Source organism: Lacerta agilis, chromosome 7 (genome assembly GCF_009819535.1).
Source record: "Lacerta agilis isolate rLacAgi1 chromosome 7, rLacAgi1.pri, whole genome shotgun sequence".
In the NCBI taxonomy this organism is placed as follows: Eukaryota; Metazoa; Chordata; class Lepidosauria; order Squamata; family Lacertidae; genus Lacerta; species Lacerta agilis.
Genome location: NC_046318.1, coordinates 50,031,359 through 50,054,767, shown reverse-complemented (window position 1 = coordinate 50,054,767; position 23,409 = coordinate 50,031,359). Strand labels below are relative to the sequence as shown.

The 23,409-nt window shown below is 40.3% G+C and overlaps 1 protein-coding gene across 1 annotated transcript; it reads left to right on the top strand.

Moving 5' to 3' along the window:
* The first annotated feature begins 7,901 nt into the window (after positions 1 to 7,901).
* Positions 7,902 to 23,092, top strand: LOC117049995 (transmembrane protein 68-like). Its single transcript, XM_033155236.1, has 8 exons — positions 7,902 to 8,107; positions 15,392 to 15,427; positions 15,667 to 15,769; positions 17,035 to 17,199; positions 19,075 to 19,265; positions 21,241 to 21,301; positions 21,774 to 21,913; positions 22,918 to 23,092. Exons 3-8 carry the CDS (start codon positions 15,670 to 15,672, stop codon positions 23,020 to 23,022), a joined length of 762 nt encoding a protein of 253 aa, XP_033011127.1. The 5' UTR covers positions 7,902 to 8,107; positions 15,392 to 15,427; positions 15,667 to 15,669; the 3' UTR covers positions 23,023 to 23,092.
* Positions 23,093 to 23,409: the final 317 nt, after the last annotated feature.

Genomic DNA, 23,409 nt, shown 5'->3' with positions numbered 1-23,409 from the left:
CAGGGATATACCAACAGCATTCACATCAATATGGCTAACATGCACACTTCCGGTCGATCGCCAAGCTGTGAGCAAGTGGGATTCATCCCCTTGGGGAGAATCCAGCTTTTTGGGAGAAAAGGAGTATACCTCAGGAGGATATACCAAAAGCATAAAAGGCAAATAAACACAGCCTGCCCCCCAATCTTCTCTCATCATCAATGTAAACCAATAAATATACAGAAAGAGAACCTACTCAATTGACACTGACATAAAAACCCCATAGCTACCATCTATGGACCCCTTCATGGATCACTGCCTTGTCGTGGCGAAGGGGCTTGAATTACTCAGGGAAGCTATGGACAGGTCAAGATGGACAGGTCATAGTGGAGAGTTTGGACCAAACGTGATCCACCTGGAGGAGGAACTGGCAAGCCACTCCAGTATCCCTGCCAAGAAAACTCCATGGACAAAGACAACAGGCATATAAAAGATATGACACTGGAAGATGAGCCCCTCAGGTCGGAAGGCGTCCAACATGCTACTGGGGAAGAGCGGAGGACAAGTACAAATAGATTCAGAGCTGATAAAGCGGCTGGGCCAAAGCCGAAAGGACGCTCAGTTGCGGATATGCCTGGAAGCTAAAGGAAAGTCCAATGCTGTAAAGAAAAGTATTGCATAGGAACCTGGAATGTAAGAACCATGAACCTTGGTAAGCTGGATGTGGTAAAAAATGAGATGGCAAGAATAAACATTGACATCCTAGGCATCAGTGAACTAAAATGGACAGGAATGGGCGAATTCAGTTCGGATGACTATCATATCTACTACTGTGGGCAGGAATCCCGTAAAAGAAATGGGGTGGCCCTCATAGTCAACAAAAGAGTGGTGAAAGCTGTACTGGGATGCAATTTCAAAAATGATAGAATGATCTCAATACGAATCCAAGGCAGACCTTTTAACATCACAGTAATCCAAGTTTATGCGCCAACTATCAGTGCTGAAGAAACTGAAATTGACCAATTCTATGAAGACTTACAACACCTTATAGAAATGACACCAAAGAAGGATGTTCTTCTCATTATAGGGGATTGGAATGCTAAAGTAGGGAGTCAAGAGATAAAAGGAACAACTGGCAAGTTTGGCCTTGGAGTTCAAAATGAAGCAGGGCAAAGGCTAATAGAGTTCTGTCAAGAGAACAAGCTGGTCATCACAAACACTCTTTTCCAACAACACAAGAGACGACTGTACACATGGACATCACCAGATGGGCAACATCGGAATCAGATTGATTATATTCTCTGCAGCCAAAGATGGAGAAGCTCTATACACTCAGCAAAAACAAGACCTGGAGCTGACTGTGGCTCAGATCATCAGCTTCTTATAGCAAAATTCTAGCTTAAACTGAAGAAAGTAGGAAAAACCAGTGGGCCAGTACGATACAATCTAAATCAAATTCCTTATGAATACACAGTTGAAGTGAAGAACAGGTTTAAGGATTTAGATTTGGTGGATAGAGTGCCTGAAGAACTGTAGATGGAGGCTTGTAACATTATACAGAAGACAGCAACGAAAACCATCCCAATGAAAAAGAAATGCAAGAAAGCAAAGTGGCTGTCCAATGAGGCCTTACATATAGCGGGGGTGAGAAGGCAAGCAAAATGCGAGGGAGATCGTGAAAGATACAGGAAATTGAATGCAGATTTCCAAAGAATAGCAAGGAGAGACAAGAGGGCCTTTCTAAACGAGCAATGCAAAGAAATAGAGGAAAATAACAGAATGGGAAAAACCAGAGATTTGTTCAAGAAAATTGGAGATATGAAAGGAGCATTTCATACAAAGATTACCACAATTAAGGACAAAAGTGGAAAGGACCTAACAGAAGCAGAAGACATCAAGAAGAGGTGGCAAGAATACACAGAGGAATTATACCAGAACGACATGGAGGTCTCATACACCCCAGGTAATGTGGTTGCTGACCTTAAGCCAGACATCCTGGAGAGTGAAGTCAAATGGGCCTTAGAAAGCCTTGCTAACAACAAGGCCAGTGGAAGTGATGATATTCCAGCTGAACTACTTAAAATTTTAAAAGATGATGCTGTCAAGGTGCTACACTCAATATGCCAACAAGTTTGGAAAACTCAGCAGTGGCCAGAGGATTGGAGAAGATCAGTCTACATCCCAATCCCAAAGAAGGGCAGTGCCAAAGAATGCTCTAACTACCACACAATTGCACTCATTTCACACGCTAGCAAGGTTATGCTTAAAATTCTACAAGGCAGGCTTAAGCAGTATGTGGACCGAGAACTCCCAGAAGTGCAAGCTGGATTTCGAAGGGGCAGAGGAACCAGAGACCAAATTGCAAACTTGTGCTGGATTATGGAGAAAGCTAGAGAGTTCCAGAAAAACATCTATTTCTGCTTCATTGATTACGCAAAAGCATTTGACTGTGTTGACCACAGCAAACTATGGCAAGTTCTTAAAGAAATGGGAGTGCCGGATCACCTCATTTGTCTCCTGAGAAATCTCTATGTGGGACAAGAAGCTACAGTTAGAACTGGATATGGAACAACTGATTGGTTCAAAATTGGGAAAGGAGTACGACAAGGCTGTATATTGTCTCCCTGCTTATTTAACTTATATGCAGAATTCATCATGCGAAAGGCTGGACTGGATGAAACCCAAACCGGAATTAAGATTGCCAGAAAAAATATCAACAACCTCAGATATGCTGATGATACTACCTTGATGGCAGAAAGTGAGGAGGAATTAAAGAAGCTTTTAATGAGGGTGAAAGTGGAGAGCGCAAAATATGGTCTGAAGCTCAACATCAAAAAAACTAAGATCATGGCCACTGGTCCTATCACCTCCTGGCAAATAGAAGGGGAAGAAATGGAGGCAGTGAGAGATTTCACTTTCTTGGGTTCCATGATCACTGCAGATCACTGCAGATGGTGACAGCAGTCACGAAATTAGAAGACGCCTGCTTCTTGGGAGAAAAGCAATGACAAACCTAGACAGCATCTTAAAAAGCAAAGACATCACCTTGCCAACAAAGGTCCGTATAGTTAAAGCTATGGTTTTCCCAGTAGTAATGTACGGAAGTGAGAGCTGGACCATCAAGAAGGCTGATCGCCGAAGAACTGATGCTTTTGAATTATGGTGCTGGAGGAGACTCTTGAGAGTCCCATGGACTGCAAGAAGATCAAACCTATCCATTCTCAAAGAAATCAGCCCTGAGTGCACACTAGAAGGACAGATCCTGAAGTTGAGGCTCCAGTACTTTGGCCACCTCATGAGAAGAGAAGACTCCCTAGAAAAGACCCTGATGTTGGGAAAGATGGAAGGCACAAGGAGAAGGGGACGACAGAGGATGAGATGGTTGGACAGTGTTCTTGAAGCTACTAACATGAGTGTGGCCAAACTGCGAGAGGCAGTGAAGGATAGGCGTGCCTGGCGTGCTCTGGTCCATGGGGTCACGAAGAGTCGGACACGACTGAACGACTGAACAACAACAAACCATCTATGGATCAGCGGCTTTTAAAGCCTCAGAGGCTCCAGACTTATTAAAACAGCTGATCAACTCACATGTAACAAAAAAAAATCCACTATAACCTTATACAAGTGTTTATTATAAGCATACCAGTTTGATAGGCAAATATTAAGAGAGGAGTGGAATAATCAATTAGGGATGTCGATCTTGGCCAAGTAATGGGAACCTGTGCTAAGTAATACAACATGGGTGTCTCTGGACCTTAGACTAAGACTCATACAACAAAAAATAATATTTGGAATTTACTGGACTCGACCACCTTTGTTTAGGAAAGGGCTGTCTATGACATCAATCTGCTAGAGATTTAATAGGGGCAATTCTTCTTAAAAACATAGTTCAGAAGAATCTTTATTTGCATCAGCAACTATCCATACCAATAAAATAAAATGTACTGAAGATACAGGTAAAAACTTAACTATACAAAATACATTTTAGAGGTTTCCATCAATAATCAAATAATAGATCTCATTCTAATTGCCCCCGCTAATTGTTTTGTAGTTTTGGCTGTCACCTGATTATCTTGATCTGCCAGAAGAAAGGACACAGTAGCAACGTTCATACATTGTTCCACATTGGTAAATTTTTGGCAGAGGGTAATAGAACTGATTAACTGACAGTACAGAAAAACCTTAAATTTCCAGAAAAAAAATCCTTTTGAATTATATTCCCAATACATGGAATCTAACAAAGGGACAATATAAATGGAGTCTATGTGCTGGTACTTGGGCTGTGCCGGGGGCGGAGCCAGTGGAGCAGGAAGGCTTCCCTGGGGTCCACCCCCTGGCCATTTAAGCAGCCCACACCTGCAATAATCTATGCTCTTATTCATGGCAAGAATTGAGTCCCAAGGGCCCCTGGATTCTTTGCTCATTCATTTGGGGAGGAATGATTTGGGCCAACACAAGGGTATTGATTTAACATGGGCTTTAATCGTGGACTTGCAGTCATTGCACAACCTGTACCCCTCCATAAGCCTAGGCTGGTCCGAGATGCTGGAGAGACAATGGCACAACCAGGACCAAGTGGGCATCAACCAGGCTTGGCAAAAGGCTAATCACGCTGTGACGCACTGCATACTACAGTGGGGTTGTTGAGTGATTTACCACCGCAAAATCACATTCTTGGATGAGACACTGTTTAGGCCAGATGGCGTGCATATTTCCTTATCAGGATATAATATCAGGAATTAGGGCATGGTTGTAAAGGTAAGTGTTTTTCTGCGAGCTGTCTGCTCGGTTGGGCATTGGGGCAATCCATTGTATTGAATGGAGGGGAGAATGCAGTATCTGCCTGCCCCTCCAAAGACTGGGGTATCCCATTAAAGGGATCTGGGGGGAGTGGTTATATAGGCGTGACCAGGCGGGGCCAGGGCTTAAGGCACTCCCCCGGACGGCGGTCCCTACATGGCCCTATTTGATGTAACTCTTAGGAACCCCCATCTGGATTGACCCATGCGTCACTTCTGGCACGTGGACTAGAAATATTTTAATTGCCCCATGCCCAAGCCAAACCTCTTTCATCTGTATTCAATAAAGTTGTGACCTGTTTTGATCCAAACTAGTCTTACTGGTCTCTTATTTATCTGGGTTGGGGACTGGGGAGCACAATGTCTGGTCCTTCAAGTGGTTGGTCAAGTTTATTGGAGTAGGACAAGTAGGAAAAGGAGTAACCTGCTCTTCAAAAGAATGTGTTATAGTTCTCAGATTCCAGTTTATTGGAGTAGGATTGATTACTGAGAATGATTACAGTGGTACCTCTAGTTGTGGACATGATCTGTTCCAGAGTGCCTTTCGCACCCCGAAAAGTCCACAAGTAGTGTGCCTATTCCGCGCTTGTGCGCAGTGCGATCAAGCGCTTCTGCACATGGGTGATGCATGCAGATCGCTTTTACACATGCGCGAAGCATGTAGAACACTTTTGTGCTTGCGCCATAACCTGGAAATATAGACTTCTGGGTTGGCCACGTTCACAAGCTGAAAAGACACAACACGAGGTATGACTGTACTTGAGATTCAGTATTCAAACCCAGAAGGTGTTAATGAAATCCTCATATTGTAAATAGAACATGTTATTAAGGTTTACATATTACAGCGGAACTTTCCAAAATTTTCATGTTTGTGACACACTTTTTAGGCATGCATCATTTCACAACAGTAATGGAGTATTACCAGCAAACTAGAGGTTAAACTAACCCCTTTCCAGCACCAGGAGGAGTGCAGGGAGTGTTCAGGAGACACAACTGCACACTACAGCTGACACATAAACATTTGGAAACCTCTCATAGACATCTTGTACCCAGGGCTGGATTTAGGTTTGATGAGGCCCTAAGCTACTGAAGGTAATGGGGCCCTTTATATGTACAGCTGTCCTTTGTCAACAACAAGTTGTTGCTGTTTTTTGTGTTGAATATATGATATATGGCAGACATATCCAATAGGTAGTCAAAGTGCAAGTAGATAAATAGGTACCACTCCGGTGGGAACGTAAACAGCATTTCTGTGTACTGTTCTGATTCGCCAGAAGTGGCTTACTCATGCTGGCCACATGACCCGGAAGCTGTACACCAGCTCCCTCGGCCAATAAAGCAAGATGAGCGCCACAAACCCAGAGTCGTCCACAACTGAACCTAATGGTCAAGGGTTCCTTTACCTTTTTATATTAATAGTGAAATAATTATTAAGCACTAACTGTATGTAGATTTTATTTTATTTGTTTTTTATCTTGTATTTTGGAAATATACACCCAGTGTTTGTTCCCCCTTTAACTTTTCTGGGGCCCCGCAAGAGATTGAGGCCCCAAGCTATAGCTTGTTTAGCTTATACGTAAATCCGGCACTGCTTGTACCTTACTTGAAGGGGGAGAAGCTACTGGCGAAGGGAGGTGACACACTTGTAACAACTCCTACCTTTAATCCTTAGTCAATAACTGGTGTTATATTACACAATATGTTATTCCGAAAAATAGATCCTAATACAGGTGTGACTCCATACATTATGTCACTAAGCCCTCTGTCTTTTTCACAATGCTTGGTTTCTTCATACAGATAAAGAAACAATAAAACCTGCAGGTGCTGGGTGAGCTCAAAATTTATGGCCTCTGTGGCAACCATACCACAGACTTTCTCAGTAAATTAAAGGCCCAACACAAGAGACAGAACATACAGTGGTGCCCCGCTAGACGAATGCCTCGCTAGACGAAAAACTCGCTAGATGAAAGGCATTCGCTAGCGGAAGGCAGCCCCGCAAGATGAATTTGTCAATGGGGCTGCCTCGCAAGACGAATCTTTTTTTTTTTGGTCAAACCGCTATTTTCCAGTTGGTGCTTTGCAAGACGAAAAATTCGCTATACAACAGCACTCGCAGAACAAATTATTTTCGTCTTGCGAGGCACCACTGTACCTTGTTCAGGTCTCTGCAAGGGAGTGGGAAGGCAGAAATCCATTAGGGAAGACCAGTAATGTGTGGTTGTTTTGTTTTGTTTTGTTCTATTTGCCTTTTAATTCCCATGGATATTTGTTTTTAATGTGTCCGTGACTGCATCACATTATTTCTCCAAGAAAGGAAAATACTACTTCTCTGTTACAAGGAATACCCCTCCTCTGCAAAAAGAGAGTAAAACAGACAACCATAAGTGTATGCAAACATTGCTCTGACTTAACTGACAAATGCATGCTGGACATCCTTCGCCTCCACCTGACAATGTTGAACATGTACCGAATACCAGAGACCTTTTGATGTGAAAGCATGTCAACCTGGAATTTTTTTGCTCCTGATCAAGCAATGCAGAAGCAGGGGCAACTAGTGAAGAACCTTTTCAACCAGCTGCCTGCAGTAACATCAGAATGGCAGAATTTAATTTCAGTGATCAAACAGATGGTACTGGAGATCGATCTCAGGAAAATGCCTGGAGCACAAGAGACTGGTCAAGTTTATTGTTTACTGAGGATGATTACTTGAGATTCAGTATTCAAACTCAGAAGGTGTTAATGAAATCCTCATATAATAATAATAATAATAATAATAATAATAATAATAATAATAATAATAATAATAAAAATTTTATTTATACCTCGCCCTTCCCCGCCAAACCGGGCTGTAGAATTAAAGAGTCAAGTGCCAATGAAAGACCCTTTACTTATGCACTAAGATTACATATTGCAACAGAACATGTTATGAAGCTTATGCATTACACAATATACATATTATACCTGACTGGAAGGGAGAGACTACTAATAAAGGGAGATAATACATTTGTCATTATTCCCACCTTTATTCTGTGACCCAATATGTTATTGTGCCATATGAATGCCATTGTAGGTGTGACTCCATATTTCATGTTTAATTACAAATGGCCACAACTTCCAAATAGAAGGCTCCCTAATCCTTCCCTCATTTTCATAATGCCTCATCTCTTCATACAAATGGGACACCCATCACAGTCTCTTTAAACCACCACAGAAACGGACGTGTCTCAATACAGCTGGAAATTAGCCCATGATAAAGTGCACCCAACAGGACTTCTGGTGCTTCTACAGAGTGGTGACTGAAGCCAAGGCAATTTAGACTCACCAGGAATGTAAGTAAAAAAAAATTGTTTATAGATTCATAGAAATATAGAGTTGGAAGGGGCCTCAAGAATAATCTAGTCAACGCCCTGCAATGCAGGAATCTCAACAGTCTCCTCTTAGCTTAGCAAATGTGCTATTAGTTGTGTTAATTCTCAGTTCCTGTAAGGTGAAATTTGTTTTTTCATAGCTGTGAGAAGAGAGGAGCTTGAGCTCTTAAGGTTTTTCAGTTTTATAACACTGAGATGCAGAAATTTAATTCCTCCATACCATACAGCAATTATAGGCACAAAAGCCTTCTTGGAATCAAAGCAGCTATGATATCAAGCACAGCCTGTCGTGCAGCGTAAATTAATAATGCAGAGTCTTATTCTGTAAAAGAATAAAAGCTTTACTGAGTTAAAATAAACCTGTTTGCAAATAACTGCATAATGAACAAAAGATTAAACTAGCTTCAGAGCATACACAGAGTTTCCATTCAGCACAGGCTTGGCAGAGCACAGGCTCCACCACATACACACACAGACACTGAGTCTGCCTGCAAGCAGATACAGTACAGTGGACACTCGGGTCGCGAATGCGATCCATGCAGGAGGCGCGTTCGCAACCCATGCCGGTGCATCTGTGCGTGCGCATGATGCAATTAGGAGCTTCTGCACAAGCGCAAAGTGCAATTTAGCACTTCCGCACATGTGCGAGTGCCGAAACCTGGAAGTAACTCGTCTTCACTCTCTGAAGACAAGAGAGCATTTCGACTTATAAAGTATTTGTTGAGGCAAACCACACAGCAAGTGCAAAGTCCAGTGGCTAACAAAGTTCTGCAACTGCCAGAGTTCTCTCAGTCTACAGGTCCTTAACACTTCAGCCATGATATGAAACCAGCCTGGTTTACAACAAATAAATGATGAGCATACATTACTAATTTTGTACATCCCCACGATGAATGTTAGAAAAACAATATGTCTACTTGGCTAGTTACAGTGGGAAAATCTAGGAAAATATTAAATAGCATGTGATTTCATGTAATCATGAATGCTCTGGGGCGACAGTTCAAACTGATGTACTGCATTTTCTGTTTTCCTTTTTTAAAAAATGAATATTTATTGAATTTTATAACAAATAAAATTGTTCCTTTGATGGTATTTCTTCCGTCTTCCGGTATTGTGAAATCAAGATTCTTGCCCCTGTTGTAGCATACATAAATAATGTCCATTTTTCTTTTGGTAGCTCTTGATTTGAGATACCTAACAAAGAGGCTTCAGAATGTTTAACAAAATTCATTTTAAACATTTTTTTTTCCCAATTCACTGTATATCATTTCCCAGATTTTTTTAAATGCATTTACATTCCCACCACATATGATAAAATGTTCCTTCTTTTTCCTTACATCTCCAACATGTTATTTTCTTTCCTAAACATCTCTGCCATTTTCACTGGTGTGATATACCATCTATACATCATTTTCATGTAATTCTCTCTGAATACTATGCAATCTGTGAATTTTATATCAACTTTCCACAGTTTCCCCAAACGCTCAAATTGAATATTGTGTCCCACATCCTGAGCCCATTTAATCATAACTGATTTAACCTCTTCATCTTTGGTTTCCCACTCTAATAAAACACTATATTTTTTAAAACAAATTAAAGTTCTCTTCCACTATTTCTTTTTGAAATCTGGAGATTTCAACTGAACCCCTTTTTATTGTCTTCCTTAAAAATCTCATTTAATTGCCTATTTTGTAGCCAACATTGTAAATAGTCTTTCAATGCATCATACTTTTTTAGTTTGAGTTTACCTTCTTTTTAGTTTGAGTTTACCTTCTTCTTCTGTTAACAACTCTCTATATGTCAACCAACTTACTTTTTTGGTCGACTTAAGTGAAAATGCTTCAGTGGGTGACAGCCACCATGGCGTTTTCTGCTCTAACATGTCTTTATATTTTCCCCACACTCTTATTAATGACATTCTTATTACAGTGGTGCCTCGCAAGACGAAATTAATTCGTTCCGCAAGTCTTTTCGTCTTGCAGAAATTTCGTCTTGCAAAGCACGGTTTCCCATAGGAAGGCATTGAAATTTAATTAATGCATTCCTATGGGGGGGAAAACACAGTCGGGGCCTGTTGCTGGCAGCAGCAGGGGGGGATTGGGCCTGGCTGGGCCCAGCCGGAGCCTCTTGCCGCCTGCACCGAGCCAGCGGGGAGAGCGATGAGTGAGCGGCAGTGGCAGGAGGAAGCCGGGTGTCGGGAGAGCGAGCGGGGAGAGCGGTTACTTACTGTAGTGAGCGGTGGCGGCGGTGGCAGGAGGAAGCCGGGTGTGGGGAGTGGGGCCGAAGCCGAGGCAGGGATTGGGCCTGGCTGGGCCCAGCCAGAGCCTCCTGCCACCTGCGGGGAGAGCGGTGAGTGAGCAGCGAGCGGGGAGGGCAAGCGGGAGGAAGCCAGGCATTGGGAGTGCGATCGGGGAGAGCAAGCGGGAGGAAGCCAGGCGTGGGGAGTGTGAGTGGGGAGAGCGGTTAGTGAGTGGCGAGCGGGGAGGGCGAGCGGCGAGCTGGGATGGCGAGCGGGGAGGGTTCTTCTTACAGTGGTACCGCGCAAGACGAATGCTTCGTCTTGCGAAGCATGGCCATAGAGAAATTCGTCTTGCGGGTCAACTTTGTTGTTGTTCAGTCGTTCAGTCGCGTCCGACTCTTTGTGACCCCATGGACCAGAGCACGCCAGGCACGCCTATCCTTCACTGCCTCTCGCAGTTTGGCCAAACTCACGTTAGTAGCTTCAAGAACACTGTCCAACCATCTCATCCTCTGTCGTCCCCTTCTCCTTGTGCCCTCCATCTTTCCCAACATCAGGGTCTTTTCTAGGGAGTCTTCTCTTCTCATGAGGTGGCCAAAGTACTGGAGCCTCAACTTCAGGATCTGTCCTTCTAGTGAGCACTCAGGGCTGATTTCTTTGAGAATGGATAGGTTTGATCTTTTTGCAGTCCATGGGACTCTCAAGAGTCTCCTCCAGCACCATAATTCAAAAGAATCAATTCTTCGGCGATCAGCCTTCTTGATGGTCCAGCTCTCACTTCCGTACATTACTACTGGGAAAACCATAGCTTTAACTATACGGACCTTTGTCGGCAAGGTGATGTCTTTGCTTTTTAAGATGTTGTCTAGGTTTGTCATTGCTTTTCTCCCAAGAAGCAGGCGTCTTCTAATTTCGTGACTGCTGTCACCATCTGCAGTGATCATGGAACCCAAGAAAGTGAAATCTCTCACTGCCTCCATTTCTTCCCCTTCTATTTGCCAGGAGGTGATGGGACCGGTGGCCATAATCTTAGTTTTTTTGATGTTGAGCTTCAGACCATATTTTGCGCCCTCCTCTTTCACCCTCATTAAAAGGTTCTTTAATTCCTCCTCACTTTCTGCCATCAAGGTTGTGTCATCAGCATATCTGAGGTTGTTGATATTTTTTCTGGCAATCTTAATTCCGGTTTGGGATTCATCCAGTCCAGCCTTTCGCATGATGAATTCTGCATATAAGTTAAATAAGCAGGGAGACAATATACAGCCTTGTCGTACTCCTTTCCCAATTTTGAACCAGTCAGTTGTTCCATATCCAGTTCTAACTGTAGCTTCTTGTCCCACATAGAGATTTCTCAGGAGACAAATGAGGTGATCCGGCACTCCCATTTCTTTAAGAACTTGCCATAGTTTGCTGTGGTCAACACAGTCAAATGCTTTTGCGTAGTCAATGAAGCAGAAGTAGATGTTTTTCTGAAACTCTCTAGCTTTCTTCATAATCCAGCGCATGTTTGCAATTTGGTCTCTGGTTCCTCTGCCCCTTCGAAATCCAGCTTGCACTTCTGGGAGTTCTTGGTCCACATACTGCTTAAGCCTGCCTTGTAGCAAGGCTTTCTAAGGCCCATTTGACTTCACTCTCCAGGATGTCTGGCTCAAGGTCAGCAACCACATTACCTGGGGTGTATGAGACCTCCATATCTTTCTGGTATAATTCCTCTGTGTATTCTTGCCACCTCTTCTTGATGTCTTCTGCTTCTGTTAGGTCCTTTCCACTTTTGTCCTTAATTGTGGTAGTCTTTGTATGAAATGTTCCTTTCATGTCTCCAATGTTCTTGAACAAATCTCTGGTTTTTCCCATTCTGTTATTTTCCTCTATTTCTTTGCATTGCTCGTTTAGAAAGGCCCTCTTGTCTCTCCTTGCTATTCTTTGGAAATCTGCATTCAATTTCCTGTATCTTTCATGATCTCCCTCGCATTTTGCTTGCCTTCTCACCCCCGCTATTTGTAAGGCCTCATTGGTCAGCCACTTTGCTTTCTTGCATTTCTTTTTCATTGGGATGGTTTTCGTTGCTGTCTCCTGTATAATGTTACGAGCCTCCATCCACAGTTCTTCAGGCACTCTATCCACCAAATCTAAATCCTTAAACCTGTTCTTCACTTCAACTGTGTATTCACAAGGAATTTGATTTAGATTGTATCGTACTGGCCCACTGGTTTTTCCTACTTTCTTCAGTTTAAGCTAGAATTTTGCTATAAGAAGCTGATGATCTGAGCCACAGTCAGCTCCAGGTCTTGTTTTTGCTGAGTGTATAGAGCTTCTCCATCTTTGGCTGCAGAGAATATAATCAATCTGATTCCGATGTTGCCCATCTGGTGATGTCCATGTGTACAGTCGTCTCTTGTGTTGTTGGAAAAGAGTGTTTGTGATGACCAGCTTGTTCTCTTGACAGAACTCTATTAGCCTTTGCCCTGCTTCATTTTGAACTCCAAGGCCAAACTTGCCAGTTGTTCCTTTTATCTCTTGACTCCCTACTTTAGCATTCCAATCCCCTATAATGAGAAGAACATCCTTCTTTGGTGTCATTTCTATAAGGTGTTGTAAGTCTTCATAGAATTGGTCAATTTCAGTTTCTTCAGCACTGATAGTTGGCGCATAAACTTGGATTACTGTGATGTTAAAAGGTCTGCCTTGGATTCGTATTGAGATCATTCTATCATTTTTGAAATTGCATCCCAGTACAGCTTTCACCACTCTTTTGTTGACTATGAGGGCCACTCCATTTCTTTTACGGGATTCCTTCCCACAGTAGTAGTTTTGTGAGTTTTTCGTTGTGCGAGGCATTCGTCTTGCCGGGTACCACTGTATATGGTTTGAAAAACCTTTATGTATTTTCTCTTTCCCATACCATAAATATGAGTACCGTATCATGACAAAATATATTGTCATGTACCTCTTTCCAAACAAGACATGCTGCTTCATTTGAAGTCTGGAGGAGAAAAGCCTCTTCTATCTCTTGTGTCTGTTAGTATCTTATGTGTTATCCTTGGTCTTTTCCCATTCCAGATAAATTTTGAAATATATTTTCGCCATTTTTTGAAGTATAAATTGTTATTTATCACTGGGATCATCTGAAACAGAAATAGCACCTTTGGCAAAGCACTCATCTTTTCCTCCAAATTCCATCTCTTCTAGGACATTTTCATAAATTCCCAAGAAATATTATCAAAGGTTTTCTCTGCGTCTATAAACATTAGGGCCGCTTGTTTTTCATTACTAACTCCCAGATATTCTGTTATATTCAAAATATTTCTTATGTTAGCTTTCATTTATCAACCTTGTAGAAACCCTGCTTGATCTCTGTGAATATATTCTTCTAAAGCCTTTTTAAAATCTGTTTGCTAAGATGTACGCAAACAGTTTGTAATCATTGTTTAATAGAGAAATAGGCCTATAATTTTTAACTGACATCAAATCTGAATCTTGTTTTGGAATTAGTGTTATATGTGCTTCTTTCCTTGTCTCTGGAACCTTCCCTATTTTTAAAATTTCATTCATCGGATCTTTTAGAGAGTTCACAAGCTGCTCACTCAGTTTCTTGTAATACTTAGCTGATAGGCTATCCAGTCCAGGCGATTTCCCTACTTTTGCTTGACTTATTGCACTTAAGATTTCTTGCCCGTGTTATTTCTTCATTTAATACTGCTAACTTATCTGTTTTTATTTTCGGTAGATTACTCTTTTTAAGATATTCCTCTTTCTTTGGTATCTTTTCTGTTCCCTTTCTATATAAATCAATAATGTGCTTGACAACGGCTTCCCTAATTTCTTTTGGTTTTTCTGTTATCTTGCCATTTGCCTTTATTTTGTTGATATAATTTTTGACTCATTTTTCCTTATTTGCCATGCCAATAATTTTCTGACTTATTGGCATGCTCAAAATATTTTTGTTTGCATCTTTTAATTTTCCATCCTATTTCTTCATTAATAACCATTGAATATTGTGTTTGCAACAACCTAATTGCCTGTTTTACTGTTTATTTGTTAAGATTTTTTGCTAATTCTTTCTCTTTTTCTAAAATTGCATCTAAAATTTCTCTTTTCTCCCCCTGCCTTTCCTTGCTTTTTTATTGAATTTTGTTGGACAAACAGCCCTATCATAACTGCCTTGCTGGCATCCCATACTATCTGCAATGAAACCTCCTTATTCAGATTTAGCTCAAAATAGTTTCCCAGAGCTTTCCTTGCTTTATCCACAAAAGATTGGTCCTCTAATTTGTCTTCATTTAGTCTCCATCTAAATGATGTTTGACTTTCTCTTTGTAGTTCCATTACAATGGCATTATAATCTGAGAAGGTTCTCAGTTCTATTTCTATTTTTAAAACTCTTAATTCCATCTCCTTTGTCATCCAAATAGCGTCCAGCCTGGCACTGCTTTCATTCACATGGAAAAGAAAGTGAACTGTTTGTCCAACAAATGTCTTATTCTCCATATGTCAACCAAGTTAAGAGTCTATACCATTTCAAAAAAGGCCTTTGGCAATCTACCTTCTTTAGTTTTCTTTTTTCTGACTGTCCTATCTAACTCTAAAGAGGGAACACTGTTTAAATCTCCCATCAATATTATATTTCCACCTGCATAATCTAACAATTCTGTCCCCATTTTTTTTGGGGGGGGGTGCATGGATACCTACTAACATGAAATATGAAATTCTCTCCCTTTACTTTAATTTGTACCATTAACATTCTTCCGTTCTCATCTTTTTTTATCAGTTTTGGTTCAAGTGAAGGTTTTATATAAAATACCCCCCTTCTCTTGGCATCATCTGCTGCTATATAAAGTCCAACCTATTTTTTGTTAGTTTGATTCTTTTAATATTATTTTTGCAATGTGTGTCTCCTGTAAACAAATTACGTCAACAAAATTCTGTTTGAGAATTACATGCTCAATTCTATTTCTCTTGGCATTGCTGTTAAGCCCATTTACATTCCATCATTTTCTGTTTTCCAGGTAAACAGTGGGGGGAATGATACCGTCACAACTGAGGTGAATTTCACTTGATTTATTTGTTTCATTTGCATACACTTTGTGCTTCAGATCAGGAAACAATGAGCTGGTTTATTCAAATTTTGGAAAACTGGATTAGTGTTACTTATTTGGAAGAATTCTTGAACTATGTGGTTCACCCTGGATGGTTATTCCTGCTTCCAATTTTGATTTATTCATTATGGTTATATTTTTATTTTGTTGGCTGTGCAATCTCATTTTTGCTCTTTGCTTACAAGAACATGAATAACCACCAAGAAAATGATTTCTATAGCAAATTTTGGGACAAGCCCAGGCATGCTTTGGCTCAAATTTTCGAGCTAATTGGAAAGATATGGCATGGTGAGTACCGGTACATGTTCCTTTCATACCAGTAATTCCACCTTATGAGCCAGTATAATTTCATAGGACTGAGCATCAGAATTTCAGGCTTGAAGCACTGGAACAATAGTTGCCACAGTGCATCAGGACTGGACCTCTAAACCCACCTCAGGGTCACAACAGCTAGAAGTTCCAGTTGGCTACATAAGGATCAAAACAAAGGAATGGATATTTATATATGTAATAAACAATGATAAAGAAATTTTTATGAGGTATGAAATCAAGACATATTACAGAAGAAAGGGTCAGTTGATGGATGCTTAAACACCATACATTTAATCACATTTAAAGCATGCCTTCTCTCCAAAAGAAACCTGGAGAATGTTGTTTACACCTCACTGAGAAACAATTAGCAAAGCCCTCTTAAAATACTTTAATGGATTGTGGAAAGGGAGAGAGATTGGCTTTAAGTGTGTAGTGGGTACACAGCCAATGTGATTAATTGTATAGTGAGATTTAACATAAACGATGGAATTTGCCAGCACAGGATGTGGTGATGGCTACTGCTTTAGATGGACATTGCAGGAAAAAGGATGGTGGACTATAGAGGCGTTAGGCCTGATCAGTAGAACTCTTCCTATATTCTGAATGCTTCCTAGAGGGCTGATATTTTTTTAGGAGTTGATGTACAAATAAAAAAATACACAACTAAACCCAAATCTGGGCCATAAGCACGAGACCCTGTAACTACTTATGACATCATTAAGGGTGTATCTGTTGTGCAAACAGCTTGGTATAAATAGATTCAGAAAATGGTTTGAAGATGCCTGAAGTTGGAGCTCTTAGGGAGAGGGGATAAATGTACTCTAGATAGCTCTTTCCCAAAGCAATCCTGTGCAGAAGGGTAATACTGCCCTTAAAATAAAAATTAAAAATCTCCAAAACATTTATCATAATAATACATAAAGCTAAAAGTAGTTTAAAACAGAAAATAGCTTAATCAAAGACTGGGCAAAACTGTTTCCATCTGTCCCTGGAAGAAAGCAAGGAAGGAACGTTCCATGAGAGGAGAAATTCCCCTTCCCACCATTAATTCTGGGACAAACACAGAGAAAGTCCTGTTACATGTGGATGACAACCTAGTATCCAGCAAGCTGAAGGATAAAGCAGAGCTTTTTACCTAAGTTTCAGTTTTTTGAACCACACTGATTTTCTCCAGTAAAACATTTCAATATTTTATTTACCTTTCAACAAAGTAATATTTATTTGTTTCATTTTATTTTCAGGTTATGAAATTGTTGGCATGGAACATCTCCCTAAAGGACCAGCGATAGTTGTTTTTCATCACCCAGTTATTCTTGTAGGCTATGCCTTATTTTTTACAAAACTTTTTAAAGAGACAGGGAGACTGTGCCATTCAGTAATTGATCATGCCCTGTATGGGATTCCAGGTAATTTATCTATATTTAAATTATGTATTTTTACATAAAACATGTGTTAAATCAGACATAAAACAATGCTTTCTAAGATATAAAACAATTCTCTAATATATAAAACATTGTATTAGGCAAGCCAATACAAAACCACAGATAAATAAAATGGCAGCTGCAGGTTATTTCTCACCAAGCCCCTGAAAGGAAAGAGATTGAATGTAGGGTGAATAATTATTTCTAATTCATTTCTTTCTTCAGGGTGTTTTTCAACAGAAAAAAACACCATAAGGAAGACTCAGGTCACAGTATTATGAAGGAAAGTTCTTATCTATTAAGTATAATGGCCTAAAGGATCTCTAAAGCAAATTAAACTACCCAACTCAAAATACAGTTAGGCAGGAGGAAACAAGTCACTCCACTTTCCTGGCCATGTTTACAGGTAACATTGCCTCAGAGTAAAGGACTGGAAGGAATATGTTCTCCTTGTTCCAAGAATCTTGGGCACGTGACTTGGCGAGCACAAACCAATGTGAATGTCAAGCCAAATGACCCAATGCAAGGCCAAGCATGGCTCTGTCAATATTATATTGGCCTATAAACTTCACACTCCAAAGGGCTACATCATCCAAATGAATATGCAATGGGGGTTGAATAATTCCCATTGCAACTGTACAGGGGCACATTCTCAATACAAAATTATTCCTGGGGGCTTGTATCCCCAGCCACCACAATTCTACATTATTATTCCATATTATCTTTGTCAGTACACTGAGGAGTTGCTTTGATGTTATGAGGAAATGCATTCTATAATTTTGTGAAGTTTTTGAATAAATCTTATCAGGTTTTATAGAGAATTATATAAAACTTAATATCAAATATATTTCTTCCTTTTTTATCCATACTATGACTTTGCTCTAAATATAATAAAAACATAAAGAGAAAGTGAGGGAGAAAGGAATAAAGAAAGAAATAGAATTAAAAAAGAGGATAAAAGAGAGCAAAATAAATTTCAGAATATAAGGGACTCCTGATTTGCCTGTCTGCTATACATAAACAATATTCACTTCATCTACTCCAATGTTCCTCCCAACACTGGCACTTTCTATAAAAAAAACATTATATTCAATTCTCAGAATCCAATGTCATTATTTGTTTTGTTTTTCTCGCATAAAGTCTCTGAGAGGTCTCCAATCTTTAACAAATGTTAACAATGACTTTTCTGTGCTTAAACATGTCAATTTCAGTATCTCAGCTAAGTCTGTTAGTTTTAACAGACATTCTCCTATTGTTGGTAATAGCCTTTTTCTTTTTCTTTTTTGAAAGCACACAGAGTGAGGTTGAGTGCTGAGGTGAGCACCTTTTGGGCACGTGTTCCTCAAGTCAAGTCTGTAGTACAACAGATTGCTATTCAAGTTTGAATCATGATAAAAATACAGCCCATGGTGCCTTGATGGACAATCCAAGTCTTCAATCCCTATAGGTTGTTTGGGTTTTGGATACAGCAGATACTCACGCATAGACATATACACACAAAAACAATGAGAAAACAAATCTCAAAGTATGATAGGTATATGAATGGACTTCAAAACCAATCCACTCCAGAATTGTAGAATGCATCTTCCTGCTGGGAATTATGGATATACAGTTAGAACAGTACTGTGGAACTTTTTAACAATATAGGATTACGGGATGTGAAATTTTATATGTATGAAAGGACCATTATGGCCAGAACATGTAAACAAAAGAGGAACTAACATAAAGTCCCCCTTCCATGAAATCCTAGTTGATCAATAATAGAGCAATATCTTCGGAATAATGACGCTTGGATAGTATACACTCTATTTCCTAAATAAGAGTTATGTAAAAGGCACTTTTTTGGGCTTACTTTTTCAGGACTGAATATGTTTTGGGATGTGATCTTTTTGAGAGATTTCAAGAAAGCTGAATGTGTGGAAATTCTGAAGAAAGGCCATTTATTGGGCATTGCACCTGGTGGAGCTAGAGAAGCAAACTTTAGCAATGACTGCACCTTAATGTGGGGTAACCGCACAGGTTTTGCTCGGCTCGCTTTGGAGGCGAAAGTGGTGAGTGATCTTTGGGCAATTTGCATTGTCTTCACAATTATCCTGGATATGATGTTTTGTGTTGACATCCTTGATTTAGCCAATAGCCAAGGATGGCAAATATACTGTTTTGGGGTCAAATGATATCTGGAGAGCCATGGCTTCCCCACCCCTGCTTTTTTAAAAAAGCTACTGAAATCAATAATGTTTAATAGGAACGATGCCCTGATCTTGTCCAGGACTCCAGTCGGTTTAAGACGGGCGCTCCGGTCCCTTGCTCAATATTGTAAAGAGGCCTGTCTTACTATTAACTATCAGAAGACCAAAGTAATGACATTTGCTAAGCGTCCTAAGACACGACCTTGGAGTATCAACGGACGAAAAATCGAGCAAGTCCATTGTTTTAAATACTTGGGCATAGTCTTCCACGATAGAGGGTCGAGGAAAGCCTACTTAACACAAGTTGTGGCTGCAGCCCAGAAGTCCACCTCTGCAATCTTAGGTTTTTTAGGATCCAACGGTGCACACTATGTACCTGCGGCGCTAAAACTCTTTGAGGCTAAAGTGCTAGCTCAATTGCTTTATGGGGCTCAACTTTGTGCCCCTCCACCAAATCTGACCCTTCTTGAAAGGGTCCAGTCAAAATTTATCAGAGCAGCCCTCCAGGTGCCTCCATGTGTGCCAAATGCTGCTCTTCGTCTCGAAACAGGCATGGTCTGCGTCGAGGCGAGACTCTGGACACAGGCCTGTAACCTTTGGCTGAAAGTTCATCTTAATCCTCAGGGCCTTGCCCCATTGATATTAAAAGATAAACATTGCTCCTCTTGGAGCAAAGCCATAGAAAACAAGATGACAAGCATAGGTCTACATCCAAGCTTACCTGTGTTCACATAGTTACAACACGGCAAGGGCATTAGTCAAGCAGAGGTTAATGGCTATCGAGAGGCAAAATGACTTAAGTAAAGTCCCTCTTTTTTAACCCCAGAGGAGCGGAGATACTTACAACTCCCAGCTAGGTATTTTACTCAGCTTGAGGTCCCATCCTACAGAAGGGCGTTCACACTGGCCCGAAATCATGTCCTGCCATCTGCCGTATTGGATGGGAGGTATAGGGGGGTTCCTTTGGGCGACAGACTCTGTCCATGCGACTCCGGAGAAGTAGAGACTACAGACCACGTACTTCTCCGTTGCTGCTTTTATAGGGCTTTACGGAATGAACTTATCTCTCCGCTATTATGTGAGTCTCCTGGATGTCCCGAAGAACACTATACTCATTGGCTCCTCTCAGATGCCAACCTTCAGGTTACAGCTGCGGTGGCAAAGTTCTGTGCTGTCGCTATTAAGCTTCGGTCCGCACAATTAGGTGGCTCCTGATCCTTCTTTTGATTTAAGTAGTATAATAATCTGAATTGTTGATTTTTTAATTAATTTCTAAATTTATTCTTTTAAAGCAATAATTATTAATTTTAATGTACTTTAATTTTAACACGGCCAACCCCTTTTAGATCAAATCTCAGATCAATTTTAAATTCCATTTATTATTGATTCTGTATGTGTCTTTTGTGTGTGTGTGTGTGTGTGTGTGTGTGCGGGTCATCGACCGTAATAAAGTACTTACTTACTTACCTCGGGTTGCGAACGCTGTGAGTTGTGCGTTTTCAGGTTGTGGACTGTGTCAAACCCGGAAATACCGGAATGGGTTACTTCTGTTTTTTGGTGCTCTTCTTCTTTAATAAGAAAAATGGCCTTTGCACCCCCTTTTTTCTTCAATTCCAGAAAATCTGGAGTGCAGCTTGTGAAGTTTCTTCATCTGAGATATTTGAATAGATATTTTGAAGCCAATTGTGTAATTTGTGACTTGCTTCTCATAAAAATCCCAGATGTGAAGCATTCTTCTTTGTCCTTAAAAAAATAAATAAAGGTGGGGTGGTCAGGACGAAGTAATTATCCACTTCTCACTTTTCTTTCATTTTTGTTTTATCCTTCATTCTTCTAGCCCATCATCCCAATATTTACACAAAACAGTTGTGAAGCATACAGGACCTTTGGAAAGACAAGTGAGTTAAATATCTTATGTTTCTTGGTTGAGCAAGAGAACCAGTTTCAGGCAATATATTTTAATAATAAACTATGATTTTTTTTTAAAAAAAACACCCATAAAATTACCTATTGCCTACCTACTAGCGGAGTTTATTCCATGGACACTCATCTGTGCTGCCTGCCTCAGTATTGAGTAAATATGCCTTTGTTTAGTTTTCTATTAGATTTAAAACAAAGCAATAATCTATAAAAATGGTAGGAAGCCCAACATGGACAGGAACAGAGCAGGAAACAAACCACATTCTGCAGTCAATTGTACAACTTATACCCAAATTGCCAAGAGCTGAGAATAGCCGATTGAATATGTTGTATATCTTTTCCCAAGCACTCATGTTATTTAACTCTTCCTCCTTGGGATGGATTGATTGCAATTACTTAACAGAATGCTAACTAAGGTCCAATTTGATATGTGGTTGCTTTCTTTTACAGGGCTGACAAAATGGCTGTATGAGAAAACTCGGCGTGTAATCCTTCCCATATATGGAGGGTTTCCAGTGAAATTGAGGACATTTATTGGAGAACCCATCCCATATGATCCAAATATATCTGCCACAGAGCTGGCTGAAAAAGTAAGTGAACTCTATACTTTGAAATACAAAAACATAATAATTTTTTCCTATTTTCCCCCCTCTTTCAGTTCTAAATTGTATTCTGCACACTGAATTCCTCAATCTCTACAACCAGAGCTAGGCTTCGTTATATATACTTTTGTGCATTATTTTCATCACTCAGCATTCCCTCTCCTTAATTTGTTGATTTTTAAACTTGTTGAGTCCTCTGACTTTCAATACGTGTGCAACCATACATTGCACCAAGCCCAAAAATGCCCCCAAAATGTCACATTTTTTGAGTGGGTGCAGAGGGGGGAGTTTGCAGGCTCTTTCAATGGTGTTTCAAATATACATGATTTCTCTTAAATGTGTGGTTCCTCAGAATGTAACCCCCATGTAAATGGGGAGTAGCCAGCATTATATAAATACAGTGGGTGGACAAAAGTACAAAGATTCACAAAATGTTTTGTGGTATGCATCCCCCCCCCCTGAAAAAAAGCACTGGTGAAATATAACCCAATAACATTTCTTCAGGTCTCCTTAAATGGCAGAAAGTAACAACCATGTAGGCAAACTACTGTGTACAAAGCAGCCCAAAGTACATATTGTAGGCTAGACTGCTTCTCTGTCATTCTCATAGAGTGCTGTGGGTAAACATAAAACAAGGGACTGGATTCACAGAGGGATGAGCAGTTTTGTAGTTGGGTTTCCTTGCCCTGGTTGCTCTTGCCCAACCCTCCATTCTGAAAAAGTTGCTCTTGAGGATTGAGGGACAAGGACTCTCATGCAACACACCTCTGTATACAAACAACTGGATTTACATTTACAGCACTGTCCCTCAAAATAAATTCACTTGTTTATCCTGGAAAGAAATTACAGATGTAGCTGGGGAAAAATAGTATTTTGGCTGCTAATGATTCTGATTCCTTTAGCTTTTTCCTTGTGGATATTTATAACTGCGAATATATATTTAGCAATATATTTCTACAATACAATGTATTCCTTTTCTTTTTTTTCAACAGACCAAGACTGCCCTTGAAAATCTTCAGAATAGACACCAAAAATGGCCAGGAAATATATTAAGAGCTCTTTCAGAGCGATTTGATAAGCAATACAAAGCTAACTAGTCTATATAAAACGTTTGCAATGTTTCTGATCATGAACCCATAGTAGAAAATTAATAATTATGCAATTAAAGCTAAGGTAATGTACATAGAATTGTGCTGGATTCTGCATCTTATCTGTTCTTATTTCCAAACAGGACTTTATACTAGGTCCCATGGGGGAGTGAATCCAGCAATGGTGTCTGGATTCCTGTCACCCCCTAAGTTCCCCTGTGGCTGGGTGCAGTTCTCATGTTTCTCCATGAGAGGCACTTCTCAAAAGTTGAATTTAATGGTTGAACTTCCAGTTTTGATTACCATTAATGTCTGTTTGGAGCACAATCTTCACTACCTTTCTAGTGTCTAAATGACTGGACCTGATGCCTTCCAGTCTTCATCTCACTATTCAGG